We start from the raw sequence: 11,193 nt of genomic DNA on the forward strand, positions 1-11,193 counted from the left end.
ATGCGACTACGCACAGAACCCCACCGGCTTCTCGAGGGAGAGCGGCCTGTCTATTTCCAGTGAGTTAGACGGGGGGAAGCAGATCTGCTGGCTTGTGGGCGGACAGCTCATGTGACCCAGCCACGCGCTCCCCCACCCGGCCGCGGGCAGGGGCGGGGCGGGGGCGGAAGGGGCGAGGCCGCCCGCAGGCCCGCCCCCTCCACACACCCCCTCCCGCTGCAGCAGGGGAAAGGGGACGCACCGCCCAGGGGGCCGGGCTCGGAGGGCGGGCGTGGTCCCAAGGAGTGGCCGGGGTTGGGGGTGCGGGGCCTTAAGGAGGGAGCCGGACGGGAAGGCTGAGAATCACTTTATTGCACGCGTTTTGGGTCGGGGGGAGTCCCGAGAGGGAACACACAGCAGGCTCCGTCCGGGTGAGAGGCTCAGGGGGGCATGATTCCTGGGCCTGGGGGAGGCTCGGGTGGTGGCTGCAGCTGCTGCCTCTGCTGGTGCTGCTGCCGGAGCCTGGCTCTGTTGGCCCTGCAGGAGAGAGCAGCAGGGCGGTTGGCACAGGGATCCTAGAGGGTGGTCCAGGACAGTGAAGCGAGGGCAGGGTAGAGCAGGGACAGACCTGGCTCTGGCCCGAGTGTCATTGTAGATGGTTGTGATGATCCGATCCTTTTCATCCATGAAGCTACGGTGCATCTGCTCCAGCTTCCTGCAAGGGGGTTACAATGAACTCTGGGTCCCCCAAACCCTCCTGTCCCCCACTCTAGGGTGTCAGTGCTTTCTATCTGTGGGAACCTCAGCCTAACTGCCTGTGCTAGGTGAGGAGAGCAGTACAGAGTAGCCAGGCTTGTCCAGGGTCCAGTGGCGACCCAGGTCCCTGGCTATCGGCCGAATGTGGTGACCGCAGCACTGAACGTCAGGGTGGTCCTCCAAGAGCTTGGAAAGGGCTGTGTGTCTGACGCCATCACTGAGCTCGGCCGCTGTCAGTGGGCGCTGCCTGTGACCAGTGCTGCAGAACCTGTGTCAGGGCAGGCATGAGAGAGGCGGGGAGACAGCTGACTGCCAAACAAGTGAGGAGAGCGCTGGTGAGGCAGTCACAGTGCATTTCTTTCCTGTGCATGATTTTGGTTGGCTCCACCACTCCCTGGTAGTCGGCACCAAAGATTTACATGCAAATGATAAAAAACAAAATAAACTGAAATGACGTGAGCCCTTAGTGAAGAGCTGCCTTTGCTAAGGAAAAAGAGGCTCCGGAGACCTACTTCATACAGTTCTTAGCTTGAGAGACACAAGAGAGGTGTGGGTGGCTGACCCTCTGCCCGCCCCTCCGGGAAAGGCGCGAGCACCTGAAGGCAACATAGTGCAGGCCCATGCCTGCCAGCATGATCAGGAGGCAGTACCCCAGCACCCGCTGGTTGTGTCTATACTGCTGCCGCCTCGACTCTGGTCTCTGAGGCCTCACACCGTGAAACTGGGCCCAGTATTGTGCGTTGGGGGGTTCCCAGGAGCTGCTGGGAAGGAGAAAAAGAGACAGTGTGGGAAAGAGGCTCCCCAGGAGATTTGGAGGAGGAGAAGCGAATTGCAAAATATTGTACCTATGTGCCTGATGAGCAGACCTGGGAGGGGCGGCGGCTCCTGGAGGCTTTGGGGGAGTTGCTGAGCGGAGCTGTTGGTCGTAGTTCCGGCGGCTCTGCTCCCGGCTGAGTACTTGGTATGCTTCACTCAGCTCCACAAAGCGGCTGTGCAGGGCTGGGTTCCCGGGGTCCCGGTCAGGGTGCAGCTGAGGTGAAGCAGGACTCCCCTCATCTCCCTTCCCATGCTCCTCCCCAGGACCCATCTCGATAACATCCACCCACAAGGGCTCAAATCATTCCCAGAGGCCCTGTCTGGACAGTGACCTTACCTCTCAGGCCCTCAGGCTGGCCACCCCACCAGAAAGCCCGGGTCAGGAAGCACTCCGCCTCCCTCCCCACCTGCTGCCTACTTCGCACTAGATGCCCTGGCCCAGGTTTTTGCAGGAGCAGGCAGGTCAAGAAAAACAAGCCCAGCTCATCAGACAGGACCCCTGGCTTTCCTCACACCCTCCCCTCCCTGTGCACGCTGAGGGAAGGTGGTGCCAGCCAGAGCGAGCCCCTCAGCTCCATTCCTGAGAATGTGAAGTGTGCCCCATCTGGCTCAGAATTCCCCTCCCACCTCCCTGCCTCGGACCACTGGTACCTCTTTGGACTTGGAGAAGAAAGCGCGTTTAACTTCTTCGGTGCTGGCACCAGGATGTACCCCCAGCAGCTCATAGTAGTTCCTGGGACCAGACCTGTGGAGAGAGGCCACAACCTGTAGGGGCTAAGGCAACACAGAAGATACCTCTTCCGTACCCGTCCCAGCCCCGCAGGGCACACCCTTCAACTCAGCAACCAGGAGCTGAGGGGCTGAAGCAGGTGCCGAGGGGGACCCATCTCCCACCCGAGTACTAACCAGGCCCAACCCTGCTTAGCTTCCAAGATCAGGCTCGATCAGGGTGGTCTGGCCGGAGAGGGGAGACCTATCTCCAAACAACCCCTCCTGTCGAGTGTTTGGGGGATGGTGCAGATCAGACCAGAGGCGCCTCAACATGTGGTCCTCAGGCTCCTTGTGTCAGAAACTCCCGAAATGCTTGTTTAAAAAAAGGTTCCAGAGCAGGACCCAGGAATCTGCATTTTTTGTTTCCAAAAACCCACTCCCCCGCGGGTTGGAATCAGCGATGCTCCACACCCACAGGGGTTGTGGAAAGAGCATTGGGTTTGGCTTGGGCCCAAATGCCACATCTGCCGCATAACTCTCCCTGAACCACCTGGGCGGTCGTCCCTTCATCTAATGATGGTTCTCAACCTTCTGGCCCTTTAAATACAGTTCCTCATGTTGTGACCCAACCATAAAATTATTTTCGTTGCTACTTCGTAACTGTAATGTTGCTACTGTTATGAATCATAATGTAAATATCTGATATGCAGGATGGTCTTAGGCGACCCCTGTGAAAGGGTCGTTCGACCGCCAAAGGGGTCGCGACCCACAGGTTGAGAACCGCTGATTCTAATCCTCAGTGGTGCCCACGGCAGGGAAGGTGCGGGTCCCCGAGACGAGGCTGGGAGGCACCTGACGATCCTAACGATCTCAGCACCTGGGGCCTCAACAAACACCCCCGGAACCTCGGGAAGGCACCGGCCCCCGGCGACCGACTCACCGCTGCCGGGCGGCCTCTGCGAACAGCCGGGTGGGAGGGCTGCGGGGCCACAGCCGACAAAGGCACGGGGGCAGCAGGGGCAGCATGGCGGCGGGAGGACAGCTGATGGAAGGAGGCCACAAGGAGAGTGCATGGGGACCAGACTGCGAGCACCCCGGGGGCGGGGGGACGGGGCCCGGCCCCCATCACCGGCGAAGGAAAGCTGGAGCAGGCCCGGAGGACCCAGGCGCAGGTGAGGCCTCCTTGCCCCAGCCCAGACCCCAGCGCCCCGGACCTGTCCTGCCCAGAACCCGGCCCTTCCCCACACTGGCCTCGACGTCAGGACAGCCAGCCGCGAGCTCGGAGACCCCCCTGCCCAACCCGGGAGCCTGGGGGGCGGGCGAAGGAGGAGCCACGCCGAGCCCCGCCTCCGCTGTACTCACGGCCGCCGCCATTTTCTGCGCCGACTTAGGCCCCACCCCACGCCCTCATTGGCTTAGACGCCCAGGCCACGCCCACCACGCCGGAAGAGCGATGGGGCCCTGCCCCCGTAACCCATTGGCCTGTGACGCCTCAGGCCCGCCCCCGGAGGGCGGAGCCTGGGACGCTCTGAGAGGTGCGGGCATCGACCCGGAAGCGGGCAGCATCGAGCTGACACTCAGGGAGGCTCTCGGCCCAGCTGCCGTCGCACGAACATGGCTGTCATGCCGCTTTGCAGGGGAACACTTTTCACAGAGCAGTTTCCACCCCATAGTCGACCCGGACCCTCGGCCCTCAACCCAGCTGGCAGAAGGCAGAACTGAGGCTGGGCTTTCTTTTTTCCACGTCACTTGTCCTGTCTCTCACCCACCCAGGCTCCCCGAGCGGCCCCTCTCCGCCTCGTGGAAACAGCATATGTCAACGGAATCCAAGAATAAAGTCCTTTATTGTCCTTGGAGCTAGCTGTGGGGGTAGGGCTGCGGACCCGAGGGCGACTCAGGTGGGGCGCCCCTGGCTCCTGTTGTAGAGGAAGATGGCGCCTTTGGCGGAGGGGCAGAGCTCGGCCCACATTTCAGTCTCCTGCAGCCTCCTCACCCTCTGCGGGGAGACAGATGCAGACGTCTAGCTGTCAGGGCTCTTGCAGGAGCTGTGCCCAGAGTCCCTGAGCCTCAGAGCCCTCTGCACCGTACAGCCCCCATTGAGACATGTGAAGAGGCCGAACAGGTCCCTGGCCCCCTCCCATGGGCTTCGGGCATCCCCACGAGGCCTGTGGCTCTGGAGAAAAGCTCTGAGAGATTTGGGAGCCCCGTCTGACCTCCCCCTGCCCCCACAGACATGCATCCCCAGGCCTCTGCAAGTCCCAACCCCAGCTCCTAGGCCAAGCCAGACGTTGCCACCTCGCACCTGTGTCTCCACAAAGATAATGCCTGTGGACTCGGGGGCCTCCGGCCCCCCCACTCGGGTAGTGCTTCCTCCACCTGCTCAAAAGTCAGGCTGCACCTGGGTAAGACATGGGCATGGCCTGCTGGGTGCCCAGTCCCAGGGGGGTCCCTGTGGAGCCCCAGCTGCCTCAGCCATGCCCCTCAACCCACACCACCTACCCCAGGACCCAGGACCCTGTCCCCCAGAGCTCACTCACTGGACGTAGAACTCGGCACTTGCACGGCCCGCACTGGTCTCATTGCGTGCGATGCCCAGTAACAGCGGTTGGCTCAGGGTGAGCAGTGGCAGGTTCACCTGGGGCCAGGGTCCCACCTGTCAGTGCTCGCTGCCCACAGCCCTGCCCCTCTCCGTGGAGACACGCATGCATTACCCTCGTGTAGCATTTTACAGATGGGAAAACCAGACCAGAGATTAAATAATTTGCCCAGAGTCCCCAAGGAAAACCGATCAATCAGCTTCCAGTTACTTCTCTTTTCAGCAAACCTGGGTGGCGTGGGCAAGACCTTTATCGTGTTCCCATGGTAAAGAGAAAGAACTTGAGGGACACAGAAATGAGGGCTAGGATTCCACTCCAGCGCGCCCAACTGCAGAGCCAAGTTCCTCCCTCAACGTCTCATGCCTGCAGACCCTCCCACCAGCCCAGACCCAGGTTGATTCTGGCATGTTCTACCACCTCCCTCCCAGCCCCCCACCCCGTCCTGGCCACCCTCACTCACCTCATCACTTATCTCCTGGAGGACACTGGAGAAGAGCTCACGCACCACCAGCTCCCCCGGGAGGTCCTTGTGCAGGAGGCTGTCGCCAGGGCACAGGGCCTGGGAGAGATGAGGCTCAGCTCCTGCCCCCACGTCTTCCAGCCCTGCCTCCCCCGACACTCCCGGCCCCGAGGGCCTGTCTGTGTGCAGCGTAAGAGTGCTGGTGGCCCCTCACCCAGCCCTCCTTTTCCAGGTGGGCAACCAGAGTCCTGCTGGGTCCTAGCCCCCATCCTCTCGCTCCTCACAGATCTGGGGAAGGGTCCGTGAGGAGGCTGAAGGGTGGCCTGAGTAGAGAACCTTCACAAGTACAGGCCAACTCCTCCTCTGAGGGATGAGGAAACAACGCTGAGCTGTCTGGGTCTCGGTGCCTTTGCACCCAGCCGCCATAGCGTCTCACCTGAGGCTCAGGGTGCCCACCGGGCACGTCCACCAGCCCAGGGGCTTCAGCCACCCGCTGAGAGCGGCGCAGGAAGACGAGAAAGTCATCGGCGGTGGCCAGGATGGCACCCACCCCCAGGGGGTCTGCCAGGTAGGCTTGCTTGTTACCCCAGTCGGCAGCCCCCTGCTGCCGCAGCCAGGCAGCTGAGCTGGCCCAGTTGGTGCCCAGGAAGTCTCGGTAGGAAGTCAGGCCCAGGTGCAGGAGCAGCTGTGGCCCCTGCGAGCCAGCGGGCGCCAGGGACGCAGAGTGCAGGCGGAACTTGGGAGCATCAAACAGCCAGGGCTGGGCCTGGAGCCGGCTCGCCCAGGCAGCAGCGATGGCTCTGTCCCCTCCTGGCAGTGGGCGACGGTCGTAGGCCGGGCTCAGCTCAGCCCGAACTTGATCCTCGGGCAGCCCGCCCGGGGGGCACTGCAGCAGCAGAGACACCTCGGGGTCCATGGTCTGGACAGGGCAGCTCTGGGTAAAGTCACAGTTTGCACCCCCCTGGGCAGTAAAGTGTCTTATCATCCAGCAGGCACCCGAGACTCCAGCTGCCAGACGTCCCAGGGACTCCCGGGCACCCCTACCACCCGAGGCCCTGGGTCCAGTCCCCCCTAATGCCCACGTCTCCCAAGCCCAGGGGTCAGGGACCCCTCCCAGGGTGCAGAAGCTCCAGCCTCCAGCGGGAACTCACCGCCACTTCGGCCCGCAGTCCCCGCCCCTTTCCCCGAGCGGAAGTGCCCGCCCCTCCTGCCCTGGCTTCTCATTGGCCAGCTTCGAGCTCGAAAGCCGCGGAGGCGGCCGCTCCGCCTGGGGAGTCGGTGAGCTCGCTCGTCCGTCTGGCCCTCCCGCATCTTCCGCCCCGGGATCCGGGATCCGGGATCCCGGACGCCGGCCCCGCCTCCCCGGGCCCGAGCCTGACCCGCGAGCCCGGAGCGCGGGGCTCGGCTCACCTGGGCCCCGTGGCTGACAGTGTGACCTGGGCAGGTCTTGCCTGCTGGGCCTCGGTGTCCTGTCTGCACCAGGGGTTGGGGTGGGACGGGAATCAATGCGCTGAATATGCCCCGTCCCAGCTCTCCCGTCCCGAGGCTGTGGCTTTCCGGGCGAGTTGGAGTCATGCGAGGTCCTTAAGAGTCCCCACTTGCCACTGCGCCCCCAGGTTTTGGCCATGAACTCTGGAGAGAGGAAGCTGGAAGCAGCAGGGCCCAGAGGCAGAAGGGCTGGCAGACCCCGGGAACAGGTGCGCCCCTGCCACCCTCACTCCCCATGCCCGGAGGAAGGGGGCGGTGAGGGATCCGAGCCCTGGCTCCCTGGGAAATGCCGGTGGGGGGGTCTGGGGGCCGGGGGCATACTGTTCTCTGGAGAGCACGGGGACTCCTCTCCCTCTGGTCTCCCCCGGGGCAGGGCACTCAGAGTTCCGGGTGGGCAGCAGGACAGGCTCGCCACGGGGACCTGGAGCCACCTCTGAACTCTTACAGGACCGAGACGTGCAGCTGTCCAAGGCTCTGTCCTATGCCCTGCGCCACGGGGCCCTGAAGCTGGGGCTGCCCATGGGGGCCGGTAAGTGAGGGTCTTGGAGGCTGTGGTAGAGAGGGCTCCAGCGCAGGGAGCAGGGCCAGCCTGCCTGTGACTGCTCTCCCCCCAGGGCTCCCTCCACAGCCCCATAGGACACACGGGCCGCACCCCTCCATTTACGGGGAAGACCCAGAGCCCAATATCATTTCTGGGGCAAACGGAGAGGAGCCTCTCTTCGGCCAGGCCTGCGACCCAAAAACATCCCAGAGGTGGGCACAGGGTGGGGGGATGGCGGGGCAAGTGAGGCTTATTGAGTACCACTTTGAGTCAAGTACTGTGCTAAAGGAGTCACTTTGTCTTTAAAAATAAATATTTTTATTGATTTCAGAGAGGAAGGGAGAGGGAGAGAGAGATAGAAACATCAGTGATGAGAGAGAATCATGGATTGGCTGCCTCCTGCACATCCCGCACTGGGGATCGAGCCCACAACCCAAGCATGTGCCTTGACTGGAATTGAACCCAGGACCCTTCAGTCCGCAGGCCGGCGCTCTATCCACTGAGCCACAGCAGCCAGGACAGGGTCACTTTGTCTTTGTGACCCTCTATGAGGCAGATGCTATTCCCTTGAACCCTTGTGATCCCCAAGCCCAGGCTCTGCTCTGGTTGTGTGTGTCTCCCCTGTTAGCTCTGGCTCAGGCCCGAGCAAGTTCGACTCCTGAGCTCCCCATCTGCCTGCAGGCGGCTTCGTGCCCCTGGGCGCCCTCCTGCAGCTGCCCCAGTTCCGCAGCTTCTCAGCGGAAGATGTGCAGCGTGTGGTGGACACCAATGGGAAGCAGCGGTTCGCCCTGCAGCCAGGGGACCCCAGCACCGGCCCTCTCATCCGGGCCAATCAGGGTCACTCCCTGCAGGTGGGGCTAACGGGACAAGTGGGAGAGCCAGGTGGGACCCCTGCCTGTGAGGGGGTCTCACTGCTGTCCATCCCCCCACCCGTGCCAGGTACCTGAGTTGGAGCTGATGCCCCTGGAGACCCCGCGGGACCTGCCCCCGATGCTGGTCCATGGCACATTCTGGCAGCACTGGCCCTCCATCCGGCTCAAGGGCCTGTCCTGCCGCGGAAGGACACACATCCACTTGGCCACAGGACTGCCTGGGGACCCTGGTGTCATCAGTGGTCAGTATCCCCGCCCCCAGCTACTCCCACCCTCTCTCTCCTCCCAGGTCCCTCCAGAGGTCCAAAGCCACCCATACCCTGTATGCAGCAGTACCCCCTTTTCCTCACTGAGTCCAGGACCCCAGCCTGCCCGTGTTTGATAACTGCACCCCCAGATGCCCAGGCCCCAGCTCCAGTTGTCCCTACAGGCATGCGGCCAAACTGCCAAGTGGCCGTGTTCATCAATGGGCCCCTGGCCCTGGCAGGTGAGTGCGGATGTAGCAGGGACTGCCCTGGGCCTTCCGAGAGGGCCTGAGTCACAGCTCTGGCTCTGTCTGCAGATGGAATCCCCTTCTTCCGCTCTGCGAACGGGGTGATCCTGACTCCCGGAAATGCTGATGGCTTCCTGCTTCCCAAGTACTTCAAGGAGGCCCTGCAGCTACGGCCTACCCGTGAGAACCTCCACACCACCCTGTTCTTTGTGTCTGAAGCCTGTGTCCTCTGCCAACCCCAGGCTGACTTAGGTCTCCCTTTCTCTAACCAAGTCCTCTCGATCTCAGGAAAACCCCTCTCCTTGGCTGGTGATGAAGAGACAGAGTGTCAGAGTGGCCCCCAGCACAGCTCCAGAGGAAGAAGGATGAGCCAACAATAAAATATTTATTAAAAAAGGAAATGTAAAAAGATTTTTAAAAATCCTCCAGTTTGAAACCATCAGTTATTATCCTGTGGCTGCAGCTAGCCTTCCTGTGGGCTCAGGGACTACAACTAGGCCAGGGGTGCTGCTCCCGGCCACTCAGACGAGGGAAGGTGGTGCTGCAGAGCTCAGGACCGCCCTCCCCGGCCGGGGGGATGCAGAGTCTGGCCCAGCCGGGTCCCTGGTCTGCACAAAGCCAGTGACAGTGCGGATGTGCCCAGCTTGGTGCGTGGAGAGGGTGTGGGCAGTGAGTCCCAGCGAGTGTGGGCTTAGGAGTGGCCGTGGCGGTGGTGAGTGGTACAGGGCAGTAAGATGGGCCTCAGAAGGCCTCGTGGCCGCCTGTGAGCTGCAGGAAGAGGTCCTCGTCCAGCTCCTCCCCTCGGGCCCGCTCCCGCGTTGACAGGAAAATGTAGCCCCCTATGTACTCGTGCACAATGCGGCAGCTGGCAGACACGCAGCTGAAAGCCACGTTGATGTGTTCGTCAAACTCGATGGCCACCTGCAGGGCGGGCAGTCGGAGGGGCTGGCGGGGTGGGATAGGGAGCACCCCGGCCCTGCCCTGCTGGGTCTGGCCCGGCCCCCCCGCCCCCCCTCACGCGGGCCCACCTGCCGGATGTCCCAGTTGACATTCCACTGGCGCATGTTGCTGAAGCGCCAGGTCTTGACCACGTCGCCCACGGCCAGGTCGATGCGGATCAGTCGGTTGTTGGCAATGCCCAGGATCTCATCTTTCCTGCTGCCCTTGAACCTGGTCCCCAGGAGGACAGATGTGAGCAAGGGCCCCACCCCGCGGCCCGGCGCCTGCCCAGACAGCCTGGTGCAGTGCTCAGCAGTGGGTTTGCAAGGAAGTCATTTAGGTTCTCTGGACCTCAAGTTCCTCATCTGGAAAGTGGGAGTTAACCAATGTGATAATTATAATAACATTTAGCAGCGTCAGCAATACTATGCCTTTAAATAACTTTTTGCCCGGCTGGCGTGGCTCAGTGGTTGAGCTTCAAACCATGAACCAGGAAGTCAGGGCATATACCCAGTAGGAGGCGTGCAGGAGGCAGCCGATCAATGATTTTCTCTCATCATTGATGTTTCTCTCTCTCCTCCCTTCCTCTCTGAAATCAATAAAAAATATTTATTTACATAAGTAACTTTTTTATATCATCTGTTGCCTCAAGCATATCTTCGCAGGCTTGGAAATGGGCAGGGGCACTCCCTGTCCCAGCAGCCACGCTGGCTCCGTCCCTCAGACCAGCTCCCAGCGGTCGGGAGAGGGAAGGGTCCGCGGCAGAGCTGGGACGGAGCTGGTCTCCTGTTCTCCTGGCCTGCTCTCTCTCTGTGCTTGCTGTGGGGGTGCAGGATGGGTGGGGCCCAGGGGTGCCCTCAGTCAGCTCTGCCCACAGAGACCAGGAAGGGAGGTTCAGGGTGAGGGTGGAGAGGACCGGCTGGGGCTCTTACTTGACGATGAAGTAGGAGATACCAAAGTCAGGCAGGGACTGCCAGGCCTGGATGAAGCGCAGCTGGGCCTCGGACAGGGGAAGCTGGGCCACGTTCTGGTGGGCTTCCAGGATCCGGGGGGTGAGCTGTGGGGCCACATTGGTGAGGGGCATCCAACGTCCGTGTGGCGCCCTGGCTGCCCCCACCAGCTGAGGTAGGGCAGGGGCAGTGCCCACTGTGGGCCCCCAGAGTGCGCCCTCTCTCCACTCATCACCTATGAGCTGAGCCAGGCCCGGAGGTGGACGTGGGCAGTGGGACCATGCCCCCGTCTCCTCTGGGAGGGGACCAGCGCACTGTCTCAGGGACGCGGGGGGAGAGGAATGAGTGAGCACATGGCTTTGCAGGGGAAGGCTCGGTGGAGGTCCAGGGGCCGAGGTGGCCAGGTAAACGCTGTGGCCATTCCCACCACCCAGCCCTCTGGCACCTGTTTGGCCTTGAACTTGCGCTGGAAGCGGGGGGCGACCAGGCCGTATGGGTTGAGGCCCTCCGCGGAGGCGTCCGGGCCCTGGGGTTGGCTGCCCGGGCCCCCGGTGCCCGCCCGCTGCAGGCTGAGGAAGGCCAGGATACCCT

General features: G+C 62.3%; 4 protein-coding genes across 9 annotated transcripts in view; 1 reads left to right on the plus strand and 3 right to left on the minus strand.

Moving 5' to 3' along the window:
* Nucleotides 1-329: 329 nt before the first annotated feature.
* On the minus strand, nucleotides 330-3,658 carry DNAJC4 (DnaJ heat shock protein family (Hsp40) member C4). 5 transcript variants are annotated; one of them, XM_014448512.2, is made up of 7 exons: nucleotides 3,625-3,658; nucleotides 3,203-3,304; nucleotides 2,203-2,296; nucleotides 1,581-1,765; nucleotides 1,332-1,496; nucleotides 608-694; nucleotides 330-516 (listed from the first exon to the last, which is right to left on the minus strand). In XM_014448512.2, the coding sequence occupies exons 2-7, from the start codon at nucleotides 3,286-3,288 to the stop codon at nucleotides 420-422; spliced, it is 714 nt and encodes a 237-aa protein (XP_014303998.1). In that variant the 5' UTR covers nucleotides 3,289-3,304; nucleotides 3,625-3,658; the 3' UTR covers nucleotides 330-419. The 5 variants fall into 5 exon arrangements, with proteins under 5 accessions (XP_014303998.1, XP_014304000.1, XP_014303999.1 ...); XM_014448514.2 differs by lacking the exon at nucleotides 3,625-3,658 and having other exon boundaries at nucleotides 1,332-1,493; nucleotides 1,602-1,765; nucleotides 3,203-3,607; XM_014448513.2 differs by lacking the exon at nucleotides 3,625-3,658 and having other exon boundaries at nucleotides 1,602-1,765; nucleotides 3,203-3,607.
* Nucleotides 3,659-3,820: 162 nt separating this feature from the next.
* On the minus strand, nucleotides 3,821-6,527 carry NUDT22 (nudix hydrolase 22). Its single transcript, XM_014448511.2, is given in 7 exon segments — nucleotides 3,821-4,258; nucleotides 4,565-4,615; nucleotides 4,617-4,634; nucleotides 4,636-4,660; nucleotides 4,800-4,897; nucleotides 5,320-5,418; nucleotides 5,756-6,527. Coding segments are annotated over 7 exon segments (1,020 nt in total). The 5' UTR covers nucleotides 6,305-6,527; the 3' UTR covers nucleotides 3,821-4,078.
* Nucleotides 6,528-6,569: 42 nt separating this feature from the next.
* TRPT1 (tRNA phosphotransferase 1) lies at nucleotides 6,570-9,168 on the plus strand. 2 transcript variants are annotated; one of them, XM_023747359.1, is made up of 8 exons: nucleotides 6,570-6,597; nucleotides 6,936-7,016; nucleotides 7,255-7,336; nucleotides 8,030-8,199; nucleotides 8,288-8,462; nucleotides 8,618-8,707; nucleotides 8,783-8,893; nucleotides 9,002-9,136. In XM_023747359.1, the coding sequence occupies exons 2-8, from the start codon at nucleotides 6,945-6,947 to the stop codon at nucleotides 9,091-9,093; spliced, it is 792 nt and encodes a 263-aa protein (XP_023603127.1). In that variant the 5' UTR covers nucleotides 6,570-6,597; nucleotides 6,936-6,944; the 3' UTR covers nucleotides 9,094-9,136. The 2 variants fall into 2 exon arrangements, with proteins under 2 accessions (XP_023603127.1, XP_014303996.1); XM_014448510.2 differs by lacking the exon at nucleotides 6,570-6,597 and having other exon boundaries at nucleotides 6,605-7,016; nucleotides 8,651-8,707; nucleotides 9,002-9,168.
* Nucleotides 9,078-11,193, minus strand: part of FERMT3 (fermitin family member 3) — an 11,989-nt gene continuing 9,873 nt past the window's right edge. Inside the window, exons 11-14 of the mRNA XM_023747355.1 lie at nucleotides 11,048-11,191; nucleotides 10,585-10,709; nucleotides 9,742-9,883; nucleotides 9,078-9,634 (exon numbers count right to left, since the gene is read on the minus strand). Of these exons, the coding sequence (XP_023603123.1) occupies nucleotides 9,455-9,634; nucleotides 9,742-9,883; nucleotides 10,585-10,709; nucleotides 11,048-11,191 (591 nt within the window). The 3' untranslated portion in view covers nucleotides 9,078-9,454. The remainder of the gene's footprint in view (nucleotides 9,635-9,741; nucleotides 9,884-10,584; nucleotides 10,710-11,047; nucleotides 11,192-11,193) is intronic.

This window comes from Myotis lucifugus, unplaced genomic scaffold (genome assembly GCF_000147115.1).
Source record: "Myotis lucifugus unplaced genomic scaffold, Myoluc2.0 scaffold_845, whole genome shotgun sequence".
In the NCBI taxonomy this organism is placed as follows: domain Eukaryota; kingdom Metazoa; phylum Chordata; class Mammalia; order Chiroptera; family Vespertilionidae; genus Myotis; species Myotis lucifugus.

What these genes read in the sequence shown, in the direction of transcription:
- DNAJC4 (XM_014448512.2), bottom strand. Translation starts at nt 3,288, where the DNA reads ATGCTGCCCCTGCTGCCCCCGTGCCTTTGTCGGCTGTGGCCCCGCAGC. An exon ending in GCAGAGGCCGCCCGGCAGCG is followed by an intron (nt 2,297 to 3,202) that starts GTGAGTCGGTCG and finishes CTCTCTCCACAG; the next exon opens with GTCTGGTCCCAGGAACTACT. An exon ending in TCTTCTCCAAGTCCAAAGAG is followed by an intron (nt 1,766 to 2,202) that starts GTACCAGTGGTC and finishes GCTTCACCTCAG; the next exon opens with CTGCACCCTGACCGGGACCC.
- TRPT1 (XM_023747359.1), top strand. Translation starts at nt 6,945, where the DNA reads ATGAACTCTGGAGAGAGGAAGCTGGAAGCAGCAGGGCCCAGAGGCAGA. An exon ending in TGGGCCCCTGGCCCTGGCAG is followed by an intron (nt 8,708 to 8,782) that starts GTGAGTGCGGAT and finishes CTCTGTCTGCAG; the next exon opens with ATGGAATCCCCTTCTTCCGC. An exon ending in CCTGCAGCTACGGCCTACCC is followed by an intron (nt 8,894 to 9,001) that starts GTGAGAACCTCC and finishes TCTCGATCTCAG; the next exon opens with GAAAACCCCTCTCCTTGGCT.